Source organism: Pleurodeles waltl, chromosome 4_1, assembly GCF_031143425.1.
Source record: "Pleurodeles waltl isolate 20211129_DDA chromosome 4_1, aPleWal1.hap1.20221129, whole genome shotgun sequence".
In the NCBI taxonomy this organism is placed as follows: domain Eukaryota; kingdom Metazoa; phylum Chordata; class Amphibia; order Caudata; family Salamandridae; genus Pleurodeles; species Pleurodeles waltl.
The window spans coordinates 169,233,314-169,258,756 of record NC_090442.1 but is presented as its reverse complement, the minus strand read 5'-3'; the positions used below and the strand labels follow the sequence as shown (position 1 = coordinate 169,258,756).

Genomic DNA, 25,443 nt, shown 5'->3' with positions numbered 1-25,443 from the left:
TACATATGTATAGCGTCACAATGGTAACTCCGAACATGGCCATGTAACATGTCTACGATCATGGAATTGTCACCCCAATGCCATTCTGGCATTGGGAAGACAATTCCATGATCCCCCGAGTCTGTAGCACAGACCCGGGTACTGCCAAACTACCTTTCCCGGGGTTTCACTGCAGCTGCTGCTGCTGCCAACCCGTCAGACAAGTTTCTGCCCTCCTGGGGTCCAGCCAGGCTTGGCCCAGGAAAGCAGAACAAAGGACTTCCTCAGAGAGAGGGTGTTACACCCTCTCCCTTTGGAAAAAGGTGTCAGGGCTGGGGAGGAGTAGCCTCCCCCAGCCTCTGGAAATGCTTTGATGGGCACAGATGGTGCCCATCTCTGCATAAGCCAGTCTACACCGGTTCAGGGATCCCCCAGCTCTGCTCTGGCGTGAAACTGGACAAAGGAAAGGGGAGTGACCACTCCCCTGACCTGCACCTCCCCTGGGAGGTGCCCAGAGCTCCTCCAGTGTGCTCCAGACCTCTGCCATCTTGGGAACAGAGGTGCTGCTGGCACACTGGACTGCTCTGAGTGGCCAGGGCCAGCAGGTGACATCGGAGACTCCTTCTGATAGGCTCTTACCAGTGTTGCTAGCCTATCCTCCTTCCTAAGTAGCAAAACCTCCTTTTCTGGCTATTTAGGGTCTCTGCTTTGGGGAATTCTTTAGATAATGAATGCAAGAGCTCATCAGAGTTCCTCTGCATCTCTCTCTTCACCTTCTGCCAAGGAATCGACCGCTGACTGCTCTGGACGCCTGCAAAACCGCAACAAAGTAGCAAAGACGACTACTGCAACCTTGTATCGCTGATCCTGCCGTCTTCTCGACTGCTCTCCTGGTGGTGCATGCTGTGGGGGTAGTCTGCCTCCTCTCTGCACTAGAAGCTCCAAAGAAATCTGCTGTGGGTCGACGGAATCTTCCCCCTGCAACCGCAGGCACCAAAAGACTGCATCACCGGTCCTCTGGGTCCCCTCTCAGCACGACGAGCGTGGTCCCTGGAACTCAGCAACTCTGTCCAAGTGACTCCCACAGTCCAGTGACTCTTCAGTCCAAGTTTGGTGGAGGTAAGTCCTTGCCTCCCTACGCCAGACTGCATTGCTGGGTACGGCGTGATTTGCAGCTGCTCCGGCTCCTGTGCACTCTTCCAGGATTTCCTTTGTGCACAGCCAAGCCTGGGTCCCCGACACTCTAACCTGCAATGCGCGACCTCCTGAGTTGTCCTTCGGCGTCGTGGGACCTTCTTTTGTGACTTCGGGTGAGCTCTGGTTCACTCTTCTTCGTAGTGCCTGTTCCGGCACTTCTGCGGGTGCTGCTTGCTTCTGAGTGGGCTCTTTGTCTTTCTGGGCACCCCCTCTGTCTCTTCACGCAATTGGCGACATCCTGGTCCCTCCTGGGCCACAGCAGCATCCAAAAACCCTAACCGCGACCCTTGCAGCTAGCAAGGCTTGTTTGCTGTCTTTCTGCACAGAAACACCTCTGCAAGCTTCTTCACGACGTGGGACATCCATCCTCCAAAGGGGAAGTTCCTAGTCCTCTTTGTCCTTGCATAATCCACAGCTTCTACCATCTGGTGGCAGCTTCTTTGCACCCTCAGCTGGCATTTCTTGGGCATCTGCCCACTCACGACTTGAGTGTGACTCTTGGACTTGGTCCCCTTGTTCCACAGGTACTCTCATCTGGAAATCCATCGTTGTTGCATTGCTGGTGTTGGTCTTCCTTGCAGAATTCCCCTATCACGACTTCTGCGCTCTCTGGGGAACTTAGGTGCACTTTACACCTACTTTTCAGGGTCTTGGGGTGGGCTATTTTTCTAACCCTCACTGTTTTCTTACAGTCCCAGCGACCCTCTACAAGCTCACATAGGTTTGGGGTCCATTCGTGGTTCGCATTCCACTTTTGGAGTATATGGTTTGTGTTGCCCCTATACCTATGTGCTCTCTTTGCAATCTATTGTGACTGTACATTGCTTGCGTTGCTCTCTATTGCTATTACTGCATAGTTTTGGTATTGTGTACATATATCTTGTGTATATTTGCTATCCTCATACTGAGGGTACTCACTGAGATACTTTTGGCATATTGTCATAATAAGTAAGTACCTTTATTTTTAGTATAGCCGTGTATTGTGTTTTCTTATGATATTGTGCATATGACACCAGTGGTATAGTAGGAGCTTCACACGTCTCCTAGTTCAGCCTAAGCTGCTCTGCTAAGCTACCTTTTCTATCAGCCTAAGCTGCTAGACACCTCTTCTACACTAATAAGGGATAACTGGACATGGTGCAGAGTGTAAGTACCCCTTGGTACCACTACAAACCAGGCCAGCCTCCTACAATATTGTCATAAAAATAAAGTACCTTTATTTTTAGTATATCTTTGTATTGTGTTTTCTTATTATATTGTGCATATGACACCAGTGGTATAGTAGGAGGTTTGCATGTCTCCTAGTTCAGCCTAAGCTGCTCTGCTAAGCTACCTTTTCTATCAGCCTAAGCTGCTAGAAACAGCTCTTCTACACTAATAAGGGATAACTGGACCTGGTACAGAGTGTAAGTACCCCTTGGTACCCACTACAAGCCAGGCCAGCCTCCTACAATACGTGTATGCCAGTGTGAGTGAGTGGGTGTATGCGTGGTGTGTGTCTGCGGGTGTGTGCGTGTATGGGGTGTGAGAGGATCGGAAGGGGGATGAGAGGATTGGAAGGGGGATAAGAGGATTGGAAGAGGGGAGTTTGAATGGGGGGCATCAGGTGGGTGTGGAGGGGGTGAGGGAGCTGCCTACTGGTGGCAGGGAAGGAATTCCCTGTCACTGGTAGGGCCTATCGCCATGGTTTTCATGGTGTTCCTAATGCCACGAATCCACGGTAGTAGGCAGGCTCAAAATGCCACCGCCGGGCTGGCGAGTGACAGTTCCAGCCCGCGGCTGCTACCCCCATGGCGGTCTGAGTGGAGCCATTCTCATAATGTGGCGGTATGTACCGCCAGCCTGTTGGCGGGACTGCCACCATTTTACCACTCACCACCGGGTTCATAATGACCCCCTTCATATATATTACTATGTGTAAATTGAGAATGTAACCCACATATAGGGTGTACATAGCTGACTTGCCTCTTAGTTCACTGAAGCTATTGGCATCGGGTGGGGGTATTACTTTATATGTTTAAAAATGATTGTATGTAAGGAATGCCTCTTAATGCAGTGATATAATCTGGTGTACTAAGGTGAAATGTTTGTTAAAAATATACATTTTTACATTTGAAAACACTTTATCATATTTTTACATAATATTTGTGCATTGATTTCCTTGCAAAATGTTCCCATGGCTCATACTGCCAAGACACACCCTTGTCTCTTCTCTCCCTGTTAATTTGTAGGTTCACCCACCTCTACTACAGTGCAGTGTATAACAGATACTTGAGTTCCATCTCTCTCAGTTTCTCCCTGTAGGGAACAACATCTTGTTTTCTGACATTCTGGCTGGTTTCCACAAGTCTGAGAAGGATAGCTATTACTAATTCTAATATTAAGAGCAACCCCAAAAAGTTGTTTTAAAGTTACTTGTGAATTTCTTTACATAAAATAAAACAAAAACACACAAACATTTATATTTCCCATTTCATCACTTTGCTGTAAGCATGTCATATGTTCCTTTACAAACTGCCATCATCTGCCCCCCAATGCAACAACGCATATTCATCCTTTCAGTGTGCATGCAATGAGGCCTTTGCAGTGCCCCCATAGATGCTCAGAGTCTGACTTTTGCGGCTGAGGGAATCCGAAAGACAGCGGCAGCCGCCGCAAATGTCAAGGAGGGTGTGGGGGGATGAGGGAGATTGGGGGAAACCATTACAACAAAAAAACAAAAAAAAACATACCTTTCCCGCCAACTCCTGCCGCCTCGCTCATTCCTTTTTTTGTGGTATCCCAGCATTCTCTGGGACACCAGCAAAGGCTCCCCAGCAATCCTGGCACTGCTTTCATGCTAAACCTAGCATGAAAGCATTGTCAGGATTGGTCTGAGCATCTTGGACTGTTCCGACATAGCCCTGGGGTCTTTGCAGTTTCTCCAGCCCAGCTGTTCAACACAGCCGGGCTGGATAAACCTAAGTGAACATGTGGATTTAGCCGGCCTAAGACGGCTGGCCAAACACAAATGCTCACTTAACAGGTGCAGCCCGTCCTTTATGGCGAAGGGGCCATCCCCCCCACCTTTTGCCCCTCATGAAGAGTGTCTGTCAGGCTGAACAAAGGTCACCTTGACAGACACTCTTCATTTTCAGCTCAGACAGCCAGGAGTGAGACATGCGAGATTTGCACAGACTCCTGGATGCCTGAGCTGAACTTTGCTGGGCTGAGGAGGTCACAGCTCCTATGGGCGTGACCTCCTCGGCTCAGCAAAGGTGCCTTGAGGCCCTCCCCTGGGTGACGAGGAAAGCGTCACCCATTGACTTGGACCTGGGCACATCAGGTTTAAGCCCTGAAGCGCCCAGGGTGAGTGTCAATCAGTGAAACTTCGTCACAGAGTGGGGTGGGGTCAGCAGTCTCACTGACCCCATCCCACTCTGTGACGAGGCTGGGACTGCTGCCTTCCCTCATTGGCTGACCTAAGGTCAGCCAATGAGGGAAGGCAGCAGTCCCAACCCTCCTAGGACCTCGTGGCTGAAGATAAGTATGTGTGTGTGTGTGTGTGATGTTTTAAAATTAATGTTTGGTGCATGCGTGCATATTTGAATGTTATGAGTGTTGTTAATGGATGTGTGTGTGTGTTTGAAACAATGAGTGTGTGTGATCTTGTAAAATGAATGTTTGGTGCGTGCGTGCATGTTTAAATGTTATGAGGGTTAATGGATGTGCATGCGTGCGTGCGTGTGTGAAAGAATGAGTGTGTCTGTGTGATGTTTTAAAATGAATGTTTGGTGCGTGCATGCATGTTTCAATGTTATGAGTGTTGTTAATGGATGTGCGTGTGTGTGAAAGAATGAGTGTGTGTGAACTTTTAAAATGAATGTTTGGTGTGTGTGTGCATGTTTTAATGTTATGAGTGTTGTTAGTGGATGTGCGCGCGAGCGTGTCTGTGTGTGAAAAAATCAGTGTGTGTGTGCTTCCCGCCCGCCCCCCTCCCTCCTAAAGCTGCCGTCCGCCACTGTCACTTAGATGCACTCTCTCCTCCTCCTCCCTTCTATCTCCCATGACTCAGCCCGCCCCTCCCTGCACTGCTGGCTGAGCCAGCAGATGAAAAATAAAACGATGGTCAACTGTTGTTTTATTTTTCATCTCCTGGCTCTTGGCAAGGGGGGGTGAAACTCCTCCGCCATTGTGGAGGAACCACCCTGCCAAAAGAGCTAACATCAAGCACCCTGTGCTATACGAGCTCCTACGGCCTTAGTAGACAGTGGTGCTGGAACAATTTCCAGAACGAGGGTTCTACGATCAATGTTACAAATCATAGGAATTCTGGACAATCCAAGTATCACACAAACAAAAAGTGTCACAAATGAGCTACACCCATTCACCAGGAGAGTTGTAAGGGTCTAGTATGTAGCTGCATTGTAGAGCACACTGCTACAATTATATTACTAAAGCACGGTGTGGTAGCACACTGTCACTTACAGGTAGAACATTTTCCATTGAAATTACAACTAAATTTGCAGACGTATAGTTTTACTGCTAAAACTATATGGTGCACAAACGATAATGTATGGCAATTGGGTTTCAGCGAATATTTTTCATTTACTCAACACCAAGTGTCAATTTATTTTGATATTATTAAAATATTTTTTTCTGTTACACCTCTGTAACAAATTCGTTTGTGCTTTCCTAGCTGTTTCTTTATATTGAAATATTTGTAAGGTTCATTTTTAGGTATTTAAATTTTGTTGTGTGTTAGTAGAAAAATACATCCTACAGCCTTTTCTTTCACACTGGCAAGATTGTCATATACTTAATTTTGCAAACTCCTTGCACACTGCTCTAAGCGAAAGAAAAGTAAACATCAGTATCATGATAAAAGAAAAAGCAGCAATTTGTCAGAAAACTAGACTTACATTTGACCTCTGCCTTTGAAAGCATAGCAAATATCAAAAGACAAAAACAACATTTAAAGGAATCTTTCACTCACCTATGCAACTCCTGCATGGCTATTTTGGTCTGCTGCCTGATCACGCACCTCTTCTTCCAGCGCCTATGACAGTAGATGCCCTCTCGGGGCTCAAGGGGCTGGTGTAGTTGAGCCCCTTTCCACCTCTTGGTCCCAGTGCATTCCACCGGTTGCACCTTTGGCAGCTACGCCCCTGTACGCCATCCACTAGGCAAACAATTATATTAACAAGGGTATTTTACATAACATCACAGAGTCCAGATTAATAAATCATAAGACCTAACTCACATTTTACCCAAAACAGCCTGAGGTATTTCATATTGAATCTCTTTTAATCTGGCTGTGTTTGTGAACTATTTGTTTGGAAACTGTTTTCATGTGAACTTCTCTAGTCACCAGGCTCCTTATACGTTTCTGTTCTCATTGTCTTTTGCCTTCATAGCATGTTTCCCAAAAGCCGGTTGAGGAGGCTACAAAGCGGGCCATCGAAGCTGGTTACCGGCATATTGATGCTGCCTTTTTCTACCAAAACGAGGCTGAGATTGGAAGAGCCATTCAGGAAAAGATGGCAGATGGCACAGTGAAGAGGGAAGATATATTCTACACCGGGAAGGTATGCCAATGCACAGAAAAAAACATGTGGAACGACTAAGACCCTTAGAACATTCACTTTGTAATAATGTCATCAGTTAAGAAAATATATTAAATGATTTAAATTCTGAATTCCTGTACCTTTAAAGGACTATCGTTTTACAGGCAAGTTGTATGTTTGCTCCAAGTAGATCCTGTTTACTTTAATAGTGTTATGAAATTCAACTCCAAGGCAGAGGTGTTGCTACTTATACCAGTGAAGTTAAATTACTTGGCTGCTAAGAGAGGGGTGAGGAAAAGACATTCCTTTAAGAAAGTGTATGTGTGGTTGCTATAATACTTATTTCAGTTCAGCAAAGGTGGCTCAGTCATATGTGATGCTAAAATTCATATAGACTGTCATTGCCATTCACTGAAACATAAAGGCCCGTATTTATACTTTTTTTGCGCCGCATTTGCGTCATTTTTTGACGCAAAAACGGCGCAAACTTGCAAAATGCCATTGTATTTTGTAGGTTTGCGCCGTTTTGCGTCAAAAAGCGGCGCAAAAAAAAGTATAAATACGGGCCAAAGTGTCCTTTTAAATCATGTATTCTCATTTTAAATCATACGTTCACCACCGAAACACATGCCATCTTGACTGGGCTCCTGCCAGTGCTGACTTTGTGCCAGCTGTAGTTCAGCAAACACAAAATCGAAAATTTCACTAGTTGTGGTGTGCAAGACACAATGCATGTGATAACGCATGCCCCTCATTCTCAGTACGCGCCTTAGCCTGTGGTATGTAAAAAATAAAAAAAAACAGTCTGTGTACAAAAAGCAAAACATGGCAGGGAAGGAGTTACGATGTGTATTGTGTGGTGCACTCCACTAATGGCAAATTCCAGGGCCTTTTCGGTTTTATGTGTGCTGAACCATAGCTTTGCTTTAACTATGTTATTATCAGTATAGCAGTCGCAACTCGTGACAACCAGAAGGGGGGGGGGAGTGGTACACAGGGGTGATAAATAACAATTACATAATTAAAAAAATGTTTAATAAACACTTACCTCCTCCACCGTGCGCCGCTCCGCTCCTCCGTCTCCTCGCTGCAGGCACAGGCTTCCAGCCTGCCCTGACGCCAATCCTGCCTCTGCACAAAGCAGCGTCAGGATTGGCTGGGAGTGCCCAGCCAGGGCACTCCCAGGCAGACTGGGAGCCTGTGCAGGCTCTCTCCAGCCCGCAACTATGTTGCTGGGCTGGAGAGAGCCTACTGTGCATGTGTGTTTGGCCGGCTCAAGTCGTCCGGCCAAACACACATGCGCTCTGAGGGGATTGCTATGTGCACTCTCCTCAAGTGCTCATCACACCCAGAGCCCCACCCCTTTTCAAGAAAACAATAATAAATGCAGTTTATTATCGTTTTATTGAAAAGGTTTTGCAGCTACCGCTGCTGGCATGGGGGCAGTGGAAGACATGACATTCCTCTGCCCTAATGGAGGAGTCGCCCCTGCAGTATAGTGTTGTGTTATATATATATATATATATATATATATATATATATATATTCTCCTGGGATTCCTCACCTTCGGGAAAATCCAAGAGATGGCACAAACCGGTACAGATAAACTTATTGTTTAAAAGGGTTTTTTAATTTCATAAATATAAAGTGCAAAGTGCGAGGATCCACAAGGAAAACTTAGCCTACGCGTTTCGACAAAAACCTTTGACTGGGTGTAGGAAAGTACCATCTTGCCTGGCATGTTACCCCCATTTTTCACTGTATATATGTTGTTTTAGTTGTATGTGTCACTGGGACCCTGGTAACCCAGGGCCCCAGTGCTCATAAGTGTGCCTGAATGTGTTACCTGTATAGTGACTAACTGTCTCACTGAGGCTCTGCTAATCAGAACCTCAGTGGTTATGCTCTCTCATTTCTTTCCAAATTGTCACTAACAGGCTAGTGACCATTTTTACCAATTTACATTGGCTTACTGGAACACCCTTATAATTCCCTAGTATATGGTACTGAGGTACCCAGGGTATTGGGGTTCCAGGAGATCCCTATGGGCTGCAGCATTTCTTTTGCCACCCATAGGGAGCTCTGACAATTCTTACACAGGCCTGCCACTGCAGCCTGAGTGAAATAACGTCCACGTTATTTCACAGCCATTTTACACTGCACTTAAGTAACTTATAAGTCACCTATAGGTCTAACCTTTACCTGGTAAAGGTTAGGTGCAAAGTTACTTAGTGTGAGGGCACCCTGGCACTAGCCAAGGTGCCCCCACATTGTTCAGAGCCAATTCCCTGAACTTTGTGAATGCGGGGACACCATTACACGCGTGCACTACATATAGGTCACTACCTATATGTAGCTTCACCATGGTAACTCCGAATATGGCCATGTAACATGTCTATGATCATGGAATTGCCCCCTCTATGCCATCCTGGCATTGTTGGCACAATTCCATGATCCCAGTGGTCTGTAGCACAGACCCTGGTACTGCCAAACTGCCCTTTCTGGGGTTTCACTGCAGCTGCTGCTGCTGCCAACCCCTCAGACAGGCATCTGCCCTCCTGGGGTCCAGCCAGGCCTGGCCCAGGATGGCAGAACAAAGGACTTCCTCTGAGAGAGGGTGTGACACCCTCTCCCTTTGGAAAATGGTGTGAAGGCAGGGGAGGAGTAGCCTCCCCCAGCCTCTGGAAATGCTTTGTTGGGCACAGATGTGCCCAATTCTGCATAAGCCAGTCTACACCGGTTCAGGGGACCCCTTAGCCCTGCTCTGGCGCGAAACTGGACAAAGGAAAGGGGAGTGACCACTCCCCTGACCTGCACCTCCCCTGGGAGGTGTCCAGAGCTCCTCCAGTGTGCTCCAGACCTCTGCCATCTTGGAAACAGAGGTGCTGCTGGCACACTGGACTGCTCTGAGTGGCCAGTGCCACCAGGTGACGTCAGAGACTCCTTGTGATAGGCTCCTTCAGGTGTTGCTAGCCTATCCTCTCTCCTGGGTAGCGAAACCCTCTTTTCTGGCTATTTAGGGTCTCTGTCTCTGGGGAAACTTTAGATAACGAATGCATGAGCTCAGCCGAGTTCCTCTGCATCTCTCTCTTCACCTTCTGATAAGGAATCGACTGCTGACCGCGCTGGAAGCCTGCAAAACTGCAACATAGTAGCAAAGACGACTACTGCAACTCTGTAACGCTGCTCCTGCCGCCTTCTCGACTGTTTTCCTGCTTGTGCATGCTGTGGGGGTAGTCTGCCTCCTCTCTGCACCAGAAGCTCCGAAGAAATCTCCCGTGGGTCGACGGAATCTTCCCCCTGCAACCGCAGGCACCAAAAAGCTGCATTACCGGTCCCTTGGGTCTCCTCTCAGCACGACGAGCGAGGTCCCTCGAATCCAGCGACTCTGTCCAAGTGACCCCCACAGTCCAGTGGCTCTTCAGTCCAAGTTTGGTGGAGGTAAGTCCTTGCCTCACCTCGCTGGGCTGCATTGCTGGGAACCGCGACTTTTGCAGCTACTCCGGCCCCTGTGCACTTCCGGCGGAAATCCTATGTGCACAGCCAAGCCTGGGTCCACGGCACTCTAACCTGCATTGCACGACTTTCTAAGTTGGTCTCCGGCGACGTGGGACTCCTTTGTGCGACTTCGGGTGAGCACCGTTTCACGCATCCTCGTAGTGCCTGTTTCTGGCATTTCTCCGGGTGCAACCTGCTGCTGAGAGAGCTCCTTGTCTTGCTCGACGTCCCCTCTCTCTCCTGGTCCAATTTGCGACCTCCTGGTCCCTCCAGGGCCACAACAGCGTCCAAAAACGCTAACCGCACGATTTGAAGCTAGCAAGGCTTGTTGGCGTTCTTTCGGCGGGAAAACACTTCTGCACAACTCTCCACGGCGAGAGGGATCCGTCCACCAAAGGGGAAGTCTCTAGCCCTTTTCGTTCCTGCAGAAACCGCAGCTTCTTCTGTCCAGTCGAAGCTTCTTTGCACCCGCAGCTGGCATTTCCTGGGCATATGCCCATCTCTGACTTGCTTGTGACTTTTGGACTTGGTCCCGTTGTTCCACAGGTACCCTAGATTGGAAATCGACAGTTGTTGCATTGTTGGTTTGTGTCTTTCCTGCATTATTCCTCTAACACGACTTCTTTGTCCTTAGGGGAACTTTAGTGCACTTTGCACTCACTTTTCAGGGTCTTGGGGAGGGTTATTTTTCTAACTCTCACTATTTTCTAATAGTCCCAGCGACCCTCTACAAGGTCACCTAGGTTTGGGGTCCATTCGTGGTTCGCATTCCACTTTTGGAGTATATGGTTTGTGTTGCCCTATCCCTATGTTTCCCCATTGCATCCTATTGTAACTATACATTGTTTGCACTGTTTTCTAAGACTATACTGCATATTTTTGCTATTGTGTATATATATCTTGTGTATATTTCCTATCCTCTCACTGAGGGTACACTCTAAGATACTTTGGCATATTGTCATAAAAAATAAAGTACCTTTATTTTTAGTATAACTGTGTATTGTGTTTTCTTATGATATTGTGCATATGACACTAAGTGGTACTGTAGTAGCTTCACACGTCTCCTAGTTCAGCCTAAGCTGCTCTGCTAAGCTACCATTATCTATCAGCCTAAGCTGCTAGACACCCTATACACTAATAAGGGATAACTGGGCCTGGTGCAAGGTGCAAGTACCCCTTGGTACTCACTACAAGCCAGTCCAGCCTCCTACATTGGTTGTGCAGCGGTGGGATAAGTGCTTTGAGACTACTTACCACTCTTGTCATTGTACTTTTCATAAGAGAAAAATATACAAAACAAGGTCAGTGTATATATACACATAGCCAAAAAGTTTTGCATTTCCTCTTTTCACTCTTTTCTAAGTGCTGAAAAGTACTTCTAAACTTTCAAAAAGTTCTTAAAAGTTTAAAAAGTTTTTTTCTGTCTTTCTAAAAAGTTCTGAAAACTTTTTTCTCTTTTTCTATCACTTTAACTCTCTCTAAAAATGTCTGGCACAGGCCAAAATGTTGATCTGTCCAAACTTGCATATGACCACCTTAGCTGGAAAGGAGCAAGGGGTCTCTGTGTAGAGAGAGGTTTGAGTGTAGGGAAGAATCCTTCTTTGGAATTATTGCTTAACATGCTTAGAGAACAAGATAAGGCCATAGGGGCCACATCTGTTGAAAAAGTAGCAAATGGTTCCCAATCTGATCCAGGGACTCCCCCAGGAAAAGATTCAGGAAAGAAACTTCCTAGCCTGCCCATTACTAGACAGTCTAGCATAGTTGGTAATGATGGAGAGCCTCACCATAGAAATAGTGTTGTCTCACATCATAGCAAAAGCATTTATTCTCACCATACTGGTAGTGATGTTTCTGTTAGCCAAGCTGTTAGGGTGGCTTCTGTAAGGGACTGGTCTCCTTCTGTTCATTCTTCTGTGTCTAAGAATGTCCCTCCCACCAACCCTGATGACAGAATGTTAGAGAGGGAACTCAATAAGTTGAGAGTGGAACAAACCAGACTGAAGCTTAAAAAGCAACAGCTGGATTTGGATAAACAGTCTGTTGAACTAGAGAAAGAAAGACAGAAGTTGGGTTTAGATACCCATGGTGGCAGCAGCAGTATTCCCCATAGTCATCCTGCAAAAGAGCATGATTCCAGGAATCTGCATAAGATAGTTCCCCCTTATAAGGAGGGGGATGACATTAACAAGTGGTTTGCTGCACTTGAGAGGGCCTGTGTTGTACAGGATGTCCCTCAAAGGCAGTGGGCTGCTATCCTATGGCTATCATTTAGTGGAAAAGGTAGGGATAAGCTCCTTACTGTAAAATAAAATGATGCTAATAATTTCCAAGTTTTTAAGAATGCACTCCTGGATGGTTATGGCTTAACCACTGAACAGTACAGGATAAAGTTCAGAGAGACCAAAAAGGAGTCTTCACAAGACTGGGTTGATTTCATTGACCATTCAGTGAAGGCCTTGGAGGGGTGGTTACATGGCAGTAAAGTTACTGATTATGACAGCCTGTATAACTTGATCCTGAGAGAGCATATTCTTAATAATTGTGTGTCTGATTTGTTGCACCAGTACTTGGTGGACTCTGATCTGACCTCTCCCCAAGAATTGGGAAAGAAGGCAGACAAATGGGTCAGAACAAGGGTGAACAGAAAAGTTCATACAGGGGGTGACAAAGATGGCAACAAAAAGAAGGATGGTAAGTCTTCTGACAAGGGTGGGGACAAATCTAAAAATGAGTCTTCATCAGGCCCACAAAAACACTCTGGTGGGGGTGGTGGGCCCAAATCCTCTTTTAATCAGAACAAGGAAAAGAAACCATGGTGCTATTTATGTAAAATAAAAGGCCATTGGACAACAGATCCCAGTTGTCCAAAGAAAAGCACCAATGCTCCTACCACTACAACCCCTACTGCTACCCCTAGTGTCCCTACTAATAGCAGTGGTGGTGGGAGCAAACCTACTAATAGCCAATCCAAGGGAGTAGCTGGGCTCACTATTGGTAACTTAGTTGGGGTTGGCCTTGTTAGGGAGGCCACAGAGGCTGTGTTAGTCTCTGAGGGGGCTATTGATTTAGCCACCTTAGTTGCTTGTCCCTTTAATATGGATAAGTACAAGCAGCTACCCCTAATAAATGGTGTTGAGGTTCAGGCCTACAGGGACACTGGAGCCAGTGTGACTATGGTCATAGAGAAACTGGTCCACCCTGAACAACACCTACTTGGTCACCAGTACCAAGTAACCGATGCTCACAACAACACACTTAGCCACCCCATGGCTGTTGTTAATCTCAACTGGGGGGGGGTTACTGGTCCAAAGAAAGTTGTGGTAGCTTCAGATTTACCTGTAGACTGTCTATTAGGGAATGATTTGGAGACATCAGCTTAGTCAGATGTGGAGTTGGAGGCCCATGCAGCAATGCTGGGCATCCCAGGGCATATTTTTGCTTTGACAAGGGCTCAGGCCAAAAAGCAAAAAGGACAGGGAAGCTTGGATCCTGGAACAAAGGACCAAGTGCTCCCTAAAGCTAGGGCTACTAGAAGCAAACCACTTCCTACTATCCCTCCCTCTACAGTGGATTCTAATTCTGAGGAAGAAGAATTCCCTCCCTGTGCAGAACCTACACCAGAGGAGCTGGAAGCAGACACTGCTGAGCTTTTGGGTGAAGGGGGGCCTGCCAGAGAGGAGCTGAGTGTGGCACAGCAAACCTGTCCCACATTAGAGGGTCTCAGACAGCAAGCTGTCAAACAGGCTAATGGGGATGTCAGTGACTCTCACAGAGTTTACTGGGAGGACAACCTCTTGTACACTGAGTCAATCAGTGTACAGGGATCCTAAACCTGGAGCTGCCAGGAGATTAGTGATTCCTCAGGAGTACAGAAAGTTCCTCCTAACACTGGCACATGACATTCCCTTAGCTGGGCATCTAGGACAAATGAAAACTTGGGACAGGCTTGTTCCCCTGTTTCATTGGCCTAGAATGTCTGAGGACACAAAGGAATTTTGTAAGTCCTGTGAAACCTGTCAAGCCAGTGGCAAGACAGGTGGCACCCCAAAGGCACCCCTTATCCCACTGCCTGTGGTTGGGTTTCCCTTTGAAAGGGTAGGGGTTGACATAGTTGGCCCCCTTGACCCTCCTACTGCTTCAGGCAATAGGTTTATCTTGGTGGTAGTGGACCATGCCACAAGATATCCTGAAGCTATTCCTTTAAGGACCACTACAGCACCTGCAGTGGCAAAGGCCCTCCTGGGAATATTTTCCAGGGTGGGCTTCCCATAGGAAGTGGTATCAGACAGGGGAAGCAATTTCATGTCTGCATACTTAAAGGCCATGTGGAAGGAGTGTGGTGTAACGTACAAGTTCACAACACCCTATCATCCACAAACAAATGGACTGGTGGAGAGATTTAATAAAACTCTCAAAGGCATGATTATGGGTCTCCCTGAAAAACTCCGCAGGAGATGGGATATCCTTCTACCATGCCTCCTTTTTGCCTACAGGGAGGTACCCCAGAAAGGAGTGGGCTTCAGCCCCTTTGAACTTCTTTTTGGACACCCTGTTAGGGGTCCACTCACACTTGTAAAGGAGGGTTGGGAACAACCTTTAAAAGCTCCTAAACAGGATATTGTGGATTATGTACTTGGACTCAGATCAAGGATGGCTGAGTACATGAAAAAGGCCAGTAAAAACCTTCAGGCCAGCCAAGAGCTCCAGAAGCAATGGCATGATCAGAAGGCTGTTTTGGTTCAGTACCAACCAGGGCAGAAAGTGTGGGTCTTGGAGCCTGTGGCCCCAAGAGCACTCCAAGATAAATGGAGTGGACCCCACACAATTGTTGAGAAAAAGGGAGAAGTCACCTATTTAGTTGACTTAGGCACTGCAAGGAGTCCCCTTAGGGTACTCCATGTAAACCGCCTGAAACCCTACTATGACAGGGCTGATCTCACCCTGCTCATGGCAACAGATGAGGGACAGGAAGAAGACAGTGATCCTCTACCTGATCTCTTCTCTTCCACAGAACAAGATGCTCTGGTGGAAGGTGTAGTTTTGGCTGATTGTCTTACTGCTGAGCAGAAAGACAATTGCATAAATCTCCTAGATCAATTCTCTGAACTCTTCTCTACTGTGCCAGGTACCACTTCTTGGTGTGAGCACACTATAGATACTGGAGACAGCTTGCCTGTCAAAAGTAAAATCTATAGGCAGCCTGACCATGTCAGGGACTGCATAAAGCAAGAGGTCCAGAAAATGTTAGAACTAGGAGTGGTTGAGCACTCTGACAGTCCATGGGCTTCTCCTGTGGTACTGGTACCAAAACCCCATTCCAAAGATGGAAAGAAGGAAATGCGGTTTTGTGTAGACTATAGAGGTCTCAACTTGGTAACCAAAACTGATGCTCACCCTATACCCAGGGCAGATGAGCTCATAGATACACTGGCATCTGCCAAGTATCTAAGCACTTTTGACTTGACTGCAGGGTATTGGCAGATCAAATTGTCAGAAGATGCTAAACCTAAGACTGCATTTTCTACCATTGGAGGACATTACCAGTTTACTGTAATGCCTTTTGGTTTGAAAAATGCACCTGCCACTTTTCAGAGGTTGGTGAACACAGTCCTGCAAGGGCTGGAAGCTTTCAGTGCAGCCTATTTGGACGATATAGCTGTCTTTAGCTCCAGCTGGGATGATCACCTGGTCCACCTATGGAAAGTTTTGGAGGCCCTGCAAAAGGCAGGCCTCACTATCAAGGCTTCAAAATGCCAGATAGGGCAGGGTAAGGTGGTTTATCTGGGACACCTTGTTGGTGGGGAACAGATTGCACCACTTCAGGGGAAAATCCAAACAATTATTGATTGGATTCCCCCTACCACTCAGACTCAGGTGAGAGCCTTCCTAGGCCTCACTGGGTATTACAGGAGGTTCATTAAGAACTATGGCTCCATTGCAGCCCCTCTTAATGACCTCACATCCAAAAAGATGCCTAAAAAGGTATTGTGGACAGCAAACTGTCAGAAAGCTTTTGAGGAGCTGAAGCAGGCCATGTGCTCTGCACCTGTCCTGAAAAGCCCTTGTTACTCTAAAAAATTCTATGTCCAAACTGATGCATCTGAATTAGGAGTAGGGGCAGTCCTATCACAACTTAATTCTGAGGGCCAGGATCAACCTGTTGCTTTTATTAGTAGGAGGTTGACCCCTAGAGAAAAGCGTTGGTCTGCCATTGAGAGGGAGGCCTTTGCTGTGGTCTGGGCTCTGAAGAAGTTGAGGCCATATCTGTTTGGCACTCACTTCATTGTTCAGACAGACCACAAACCTCTACTTTGGCTAAAACAAATGAAAGGTGAAAATCCTAAATTATTGAGGTGGTCCATATCCCTACAGGGAATGGACTATACAGTGGAACATAGACCTGGGAGTAGCCACTCCAATGCAGATGGACTCTCCAGATATTTCCACTTAGACAATGAAGACTCATCAGGTCATGGCTAGTCTTATTGTCCTTCGTTTGGGGGGGGTTGTGTAGGAAAGTACCATCTTGCCTGGCATGTTACCCCCATTTTTCACTGTATATATGTTGTTTTAGGTGTATGTGTCACTGGGACCCTGGTAACCCAGGGCCCCAGTGCTCATAAGTGTGCCTGAATGTGTTACCTGTGTAGTGACTAACTGTCTCACTGAGGCTCTGCTAATCAGAACCTCAGTGGTTATGCTCTCTCATTTCTTTCCAAATTGTCACTAACAGGCTAGTGACCATTTTTACCAATTTACAATGGCTTACTGGAACACCCTTATAATTCCCTAGTATATGGTACTGAGGTACCCAGGGTATTGGGGTTCCAGGAGATCCCTATGGGCTGCAGCATTTCTTTTGCCACCCATAGGGAGCTCTGACAATTCTTACACAGGCCTGCCACTGCAGCCTGAGTGAAATAACGTCCATGTTATTTCACAGCCATTTTACACTGCACTTAAGTAACTTATAAGTCACCTATAGGTCTAACCTTTACCTGGTAAAGGTTAGGTGCAAAGTTACTTAGTGTGAGGGCACCCTGGCACTAGCCAAGGTGCCCCCACATTGTTCAGAGCCAATTCCCTGAACTTTGTGAGTGCGGGGACACCATTACACGCGTGCACTACATATAGGTCACTACCTATATGTAGCTTCACAATGGTAACTCCGAATATGGCCATGTAACATGTCTATGATCATGGAATTGCCCCCTCTATGCCATCCTGGCATTGTTGGCACAATTCCATGATCCCAGTGGTCTGTAGCACAGACCCTGGTACTGCCAAACTGCCCTTCCTGGGGTTTCACTGCAGCTGCTGCTGCTGCCAACCCCTCAGACAGGCATCTGCCCTCCTGGGGTCCAGCCAGGCCTGGCCCAGGATGGCAGAACAAAGGACTTCCTCTCAGAGAGGGTGTGACACCCTCTCCCTTTGGAAAATGGTGTGAAGGCAGGGGAGGAGTAGCCTCCCCCAGCCTCTGGAAATGCTTTGTTGGGCACAGATGTGCCCAATTCTGCATAAGCCAGTCTACACCGGTTCAGGGGACCCCTTAGCCCTGATCTGGCACGAAACTGGACAAAGGAAAGGGGAGTGACCACTCCCCTGACCTGCACCTCCCCTGGGAGGTGTCCAGAGCTCCTCCAGTGTGCTCCAGACCTCTGCCATCTTGGAAACAGAGGTGCTGCTGGCACACTGGACTGCTCTGAGTGGCCAGTGCCACCAGGTGACGTCAGAGACTCCTTGTGATAGGCTCCTTCAGGTGTTGCTAGCCTATCCTCTCTCCTAGGTAGCCAAACCCTCTTTTCTGGCTATTTAGGGTCTCTGTCTCTGGGGAAACTTTAGATAACGAATGCATGAGCTCAGCCGAGTTCCTCTGCATCTCTCTCTTCACCTTCTGATAAGGAATCGACTGCTGACCGCGCTGGAAGCCTGCAAAACTGCAACATAGTAGCAAAGACGACTACTGCAACTCTGTAACGCTGATCCTGCAGCCTTCTCGACTGTTTTCCTGCTTGTGCATGCTGTGGGGGTAGTCTGCCTCCTCTCTGCACCAGAAGCTCCGAAGAAATCTCCTGTGGGTCGACGGAATCTTCCCCCTGCAACCGCAGGCACCAAAAAGCTGCATTACCGGTCCCTTGGGTCTCCTCTCAGCACGACGAGCGAGGTCCCTCGAATCCAGCGACTCTGTCCAAGTGACCCCCACAGTCCAGTGGCTCTTCAGTCCAAGTTTGGTGGAGGTAAGTCCTTGCCTCACCTCGCTGGGCTGCATTGCTGGGAACCGCGACTTTTGCAGCTACTCCGGCCCCTGTGCACTTCTGGCGGAAATCCTTTGTGCACATCCAAGCCTGGGTCCACGGCACTCTAACCTACATTGCACGACTTTCTAAGTTGGTCTCCGGCGACGTGGGACTCCTTTGTGCGACTTTGGGTGAGCACCGTTTCATGCATCCTCGTAGTGCCTGTTTCTGGCACTTCTCCGGGTGCAACCTGCTGCTGAGAGGACTCCTTGTCTTGCTCGACGTCCCCTCTCTCTCCTGGTCCAATTTGCGACCTCCTGGTCCCTCCAGGGCCACAGCAGCGTCCAAAAACGCTAACTGCACGATTTGCAGCTAGCAAGGCTTGTTGGCATTCTTTCGGCGGGAAAACACTTCTGCACGACTCTCCACGGCGAGAGGGATCCGTCCACCAAAGGGGAAGTCTCTAGCCCTTTTCATTCCTGCAGAAACCGCAGCTTCTTCTGTCCAGTCGAAGCTTCTTTGCACCCGCAGCTGGCATTTCCTGGGCATATGCCCATCTCCGACTTGCTTGTGACTTTTGGACTTGGTCCCCTTGTTCCACAGGTACCCTAGATTGGAAATCCACAGTTGTTGCATTGTTGGTTTGTGTCTTTCCTGCATTATTCCTCTAACACGACTTCTTTGTCCTTAGGGGAACTTTAATGCACTTTGCACTCACTTTTCACGGTCTTGGGGAGGATTATTTTTCTAACTCTCACTATTTTCTAATAGTCCCAGCGACCCTCTACAAGGTCACCTAGGTTTGGGGTCCATTCGTGGTTTGCATTCCACTTTTGGAGTATATGGTTTGTGTTGCCCTATCCCTATGTTTCCCCATTGCATCCTATTGTAACTATACATTGTTTGCACTGTTTTCTAAGACTATACTGCATATTTTTGCTATTGTGTATATATATCTTGTGTATATTTCCTATCCTCTCACTGAGGGTACACTCTAAGATACTTTGGCATATTGTCATAAAAAATAAAGTACCTTTATTTTTAGTATAACTGTGTATTGTGTTTTCTTATGATATTGTGCATATGACACTAAGTGGTACTGTAGTAGCTTCACACGTCTCCTAGTTCAGCCTAAGCTGCTCTGCTAAGCTACCATTATCTATCAGCCTAAGCTGCTAGACACCCTATACACTAATAAGGGATAACTGGGCCTGGTGCAAGGTGCAAGTACCCCTTGGTACTCACTACAAGCCAGTCCAGCCTCCTACACTGGGCCAACCCATAGTGCAGTGCAAAAAATCTATTTAAAGGAACATTCTCCTTTGTGCCCACACCTTTTCTTAAAAGTGTACACACACAGAGCGCCTGAAAACAAATAATTGCGTCTATGCCTAAACAATCTTTTTCAATCAATCAGAGTAATAATCTAATTCCTACACAAAAAATATACAGTATAAATTGAGACGATAACAGTTATTATGCTCCATTCTACAATTGCAATTCTGTTGAAGTACCTACTCAGTTTGCCTAAATTGTTACTCATTAATAGTAAAGTATAATCGATCATGTAATAACAACATAAGTCATCAAAAGTAGATAAACAGCATACATTAAAAGAACAGCAGTAATTCTGCTACCTTGCAAAATTACAATTCATGTAAAGAACCATTTAACCAAGATCTCAAACAACATCTCCTTCTCCCAAAGAGCAACTAGTCTCATGACAACAAGCAAATTCATGACCATGTGCATACTCTATGATGGTTTTTATAGGCAAAGAGATTATATCAAACAGCGTATATCATAAATAATATCAATACAGTAAAAGATAAATATGTTCAGATGTGCAAAGAGCATTACCTTGTGCAATTTATTATTATTGTTGAGCGTGGGACAGAGAAAAGACGAGCGGCGAAGCCTCGAGTGAGTCATGATGCCACTCCCCTCCCTCAACAATGGTAAAAAATAGCATTTTATACCTGCACATCACCGTATATTGTTTATGTCATGGTATTTCTTTCATGTGTACTTTAACAAAAGGTAATTTGTACAAAACCAGGATGTACATCGTTAAATTTGCGCAGTATGGTAAAATCACATTAAAGTAACATAGTATATATTTACAAAGGCTGTTTTATTCATGTAAAGTGCATAAAGTAAATATTACATGCAATCTATAAGGCAGTAACGTGTTTTTCTCATTTCAGTTTTTCTATACCGTGAAAATAACAAATATGTGACCTTTGCTCCGTAGCAATAAATGTGTGAATGTGGGTTTATTATTACAGTTCCTTTAAATAACATGTATTATTGGGGCACGTTTATTTTCACTGCCATGGCATAAAGATAAATATGTAAATATTTTCACTGCCATGCATTGATATAAATATTTAAATAGAAATACCCCCTTTGGAGAGGCTGCACGCAATACAATTATTTTGTCTACTAGTCAAATAAGATCACAATTCGTTGCACACATCTTGTCATATTAGACCTTACCTCTTCAAACCATAGCACACGCCCAAATACCAGGCTACAGTCCATCATACTCAAGGACAAAGGTACTGGAAAGACATCATTTTGGTTCCATCTTTGGATGTTACAGAAATCATATAAACATGTAACCGATATCATATATATTGTGTGTCTTGACATTGCTTATGTAAAGTGAAGCACCAAACCGTATTATTGAAGGTGGATTTATGGTAGAAGATTAATGTTTAACTTTAACATGTACTTTTGTAGTTCTCATTAACATATGCATTTATGCATTTGAGTTATATGTCTTCATTGAAGTTTTCATATATATTTATGTTTCATTTATAATTGTTGCCTTTTTTCTATAATTGTAGGATGCACTCATGATCATGTATTTTGGATGGGCACAGACAAAAACCTTAAGCATTTGATTGCCTGTGTTTATTCTATAACATGAAGTTTTGCTTGCACTGCAATGTTCTTTTTCCTTGAAAGTGTGTTTGTGTGTCTCCATATTAGTGAAAGGCATATTGTGTATTAGAGATAGTGAAGTCCAGGAGGATACATTAGCAAGGATGAGAGGCGCTAACAAACTAAGAAGAAAATACTCCTGTTTGTGTATACAGAGCAGTCCTGATGTTCAAACTGTGGGAGGGGGACTTCATGAAAGTTGCCAATTTCAACTGTGTGAAGAAGGAGAACTACTGGTGCTGTTGGTGTGAACTTCTTGAAGGTTCTGTGGGTTTAATTGGTATGCACAATGTTAGTCGAGAGCAGATTCCTTTGCGACTCTGAGGAGTGTAGACCTCTCTACTATTCTCTTGTATGGCTTTATGCTATGCAACACCTTTCTTGGAGACCTTTTACTGAAGTCTATGCTATGCTGACTCTTTCCTATTTACCCAGAACCAGTTAGGGTTTCTTAACTTTAGTTTAGTCCTAATATAGATTACATTAGATGTATTCATGTTCAGACAGGAGAAGTGAAGCGTATACATGGATCATCAAATTCTATTTCTTATCTTTTGTATGGCCTCAACTGAAATGCTTGTATATGTTATGCTAATGTGATTTAACATTTTCAACGCTTTGGTTTACCCTTGACGATTCTGTACTTATAAAGCATGTTTTTTTATTTTTTAGATTCATTTACATATGATTGACCCTTAATTTGTAATAAAATGTATTTAATTTTACCACTATTGTTTTGGTCTTAATGTGTTACACTATTAATTATACTGTGAAATCAAACTAACTCCCCTTTACCACTCAGGCATCCTAAAAAGATCTATCATGAGAAGAATGGTAAGAACACAGGTCCACAGCTCTATCACTACCATTGGTGCAGCTGATAAAATGTACCGGGGCCCAGAGGTTGGACGGGGCTCAGTCTGCACTGAACACACTGCTAACATGGCACTACTCCAGCATCGGACGGGCCTGCCAGGCAACCAGACACTACTGGTGATGTCGCCTAAATGGGCGAGTCCGTAGCTTGGATTTTTGGACTTAGTGGGCTGGGTTTATTTTGCTTCTGGGGGTAGCCACAAACACACAAGTTTGCTGAGAACTACATGCAAACTTTTACCAAGCAACTGAGGCATGACAACAGTGCCAATTGGAGCCTGCAGGCTGGGCATAGTGTGCATGTGGTGCATATAATAATTAATAAAAGTAATAAACCTTGTTAAGTTATTCAAATCTTATTCATCTTGAAAGGAGCCTATCGCTTGCCAGTATATGCTCCTTGCTGCAGCTAGCACCTGCCTGCTTTATGCATCATTGTAGTTGCAGGCAAATCAGCATGCACACAAAGCACCTACTCATTCCATATGTTGGTACGTGCTCCCATGTATTTACCCAGCTGGGCAAGTCAAATTACCAGGGAGAACAGACAACCCAGCCAAGGCACAAGCACTTGCACTAAGAGGCTGTCCACAACCGAACACTGATAATATTTGGTACTGCATGTCAATCATGCAACAAACATCATGTTATAGTATAATAAGGCAGTATCCTTAACATTTAAAATAACCTGCGGGAGCATTTAATCTTACTAGTACCTCAAGTTATTTGAGAACTATATGCATTTAGTAAACACAGGAGCTTTTTTCCATGAACTGGGAAACATTCTTTTGCCCGTTTCTATTGGTGAACTAAAGGGCATTTCAGGAGTCATTTTGTACCTCCTGTATGTGGGCTAGATTCTTATTATAGATAAGCAACATTATAGGTGTTATGTGGTTTCTACTTTGGCACTAGAACTGTGTGTTTATGAAGGCAGTACCACCGAGCATTGGAGACTGGGTACAACTCATGCCGCTTGGTAGCTGTCAGCCCTACTCTTGGCTAGCTCACAGTGCCTCAACCGAACCTTCAAATCTATCAGAGTAAAGGGTCACTGTGGCAACCTTAACATGACACTCTGATTCCTCAGGGGAATCGTGGAAACACATCATACCCCTTTCACTCGGTTAGCCACGTATGCTAAGGCATGACTGTGAGAAAGTAGCCTCTTTCTAGCCTTGTTACCCCTACTTTTGGTCTGTTTGTGAGTATGTCAGGGTGTTTTCACTGTCTCACTGGGATCCTGCTAGCAAGGGCCCAGTGCTCATAGTGAAAACCCTATGTTGTCAGTATGTTTGTTATGTGTCACTGGGACCCTGCTAGCCAGGACCCCAGTGCTCATAAGTTTGTGGCCTATATGTGATCTCTGTGTGATGCCTAACTGTCTCACTGAGGCAGTGCTAACCAGAACCTCAGTGGTTATGCTCTCTCTTTACTTTAAAATGTGTCACTAACAGGCTAGTGACTAAATTTACCAATTCACATTGGCATACTGGTACGCCCATATAATTCCCTAGTATATGGTACTGAGGTACCCAGGGTATTGGGGTTCAATGAGATCCCTATGGGCTGCAGCATTTCTTTTGCCACCCATAGGGAGCTCTGACAATTCTTACACAGGCCTGCCACTGCACCCTGCGTGAAATAACATCCACGTTATTTCACAGCCATTTACCACTGCACATAAGTAACTTATAAGTCACCTATATGTCTAACCTTCACCTGGTGAAGGTTGGGTGCAAAGTTACTTAGTGTGTGGGCACCCTGGCACTAGCCAAGGTGCCCCCACATCGTTCAGGGCAAATTCCCCAGACTTTGTGAGTGCGGGGACACCATTACACGTGTGCACTATACATAGGTCATTACCTATGTATAGCGTCACAATGGTAACTCCGAACATGGCCATGTAACATGTCTAAGATCATGGAATTGTCCCCCCAATGCCATTCTGGCATTGGGGGGACAATTCCATGATCCCCCGGGTCTCTAGCATAGTACCCGGGTACTGCCAAACTGCCTTTCCGGGGTCTCCACTGCAGCTGCTGCTGCTGCCAACCCCTCAGACAGGTTTCTGCCCTCCTGTGGTCCAGACAGCCCTGGCCCAGGAAGGCAGGACAAAGGATTTCCTCTGAGAGAGGGTGTAACACCCTCTCCCTTTGGAAATAGGTGTCAGGGCTGGGGAGGAGTAGCCTCCCCCAGCCTCTGGAAAGGCTTTGATGGGCACAGATGGTGCCCATCTCTGCATAAGCCAGTCTACACCGGTTTAGGGATCCCCCAGCCCTGCTCTGGCGCGAAACTGGATAAAGGAAAGGGGAGTGACCACTCCCCTGACCTGCACCTCCCAGGGGAGGTGCCCAGAGCTCCTCCAGTGTGACCCAGACCTCTGCCATCTTGGAAACAGAGGTGTTTGTGGCACACTGGACTGCTCTGAGTGACCAGTGCCAGCAGGTGACGTCAGAGGCTCCTTCTGATAGGCTCTTACCTCTCTTGGTAGCCAATCCTCCTTCCTTGGTAGCCAAAACTCCTTTTCTGGCTATTTAGGGTCTCTGCTTTGGGGAATTCTTCAGATAACGAATGCAAGAGCTCACCAGAGTTCCTCTGCATCTCCCTCTTCACCTTCTACCAAAGGATCGACCGCTGACTGCTCAGGACGCCTGCAAAACCGCAACAAAGTAGCAAGACGACTACTAGCAACCTTGTATCGCTTCATCCTGCCAGCTTTCTCGACTGTTTCCAGGTGGTGCATGCTCTGGGGGTAGCCTGCCTCCTCTCTGCACCAGGAGCTCTGAAGAAATCTCCCGTGGGTCGACGGAATCTTCCCCCTGCAACCGCAGGCACCAAAAGACTGCATCACTGGTCCTCTGGGTCCCCTCTCAGCACAACGAGTGTGGTCCCTGGAACTCAGCAACTCTGTCCACGTGACTCTCACAGTCCAGTGAATCTTCAGTCCAAGTTTGGTGGAGGTAAGTCCTTGCCTCCCCACGCTAGACTGCATTGCTGGGTACTGCGTGATTTGCAGCTGCTCCAGCTCCTGTGCACTCTTCCAGGATTTCCTTTGTGCACAGCCAAGCCTGGGTCCCCGCCACTCCTTCCTGCAGTGCACAACCTTCTGAGTTGTCCTCCAGGCGTTGTGGGACTCCCTTTTGTGACTTTTGGTT

At 46.3% G+C, this 25,443-nt stretch overlaps 1 protein-coding gene across 2 annotated transcripts in view; it reads left to right on the top strand.

The window, feature by feature from the left end:
• Positions 1–25,443, top strand: part of LOC138287510 (prostaglandin F synthase 1-like) — a 546,660-nt gene that overhangs the window by 100,176 nt on the left and 421,041 nt on the right. For both annotated transcript variants that reach the window (XM_069227976.1, XM_069227977.1), the window contains exon 2: positions 6,573–6,743. In XM_069227976.1, the coding sequence (XP_069084077.1) occupies positions 6,573–6,743 (171 nt within the window). The remainder of the gene's footprint in view (positions 1–6,572; positions 6,744–25,443) is intronic.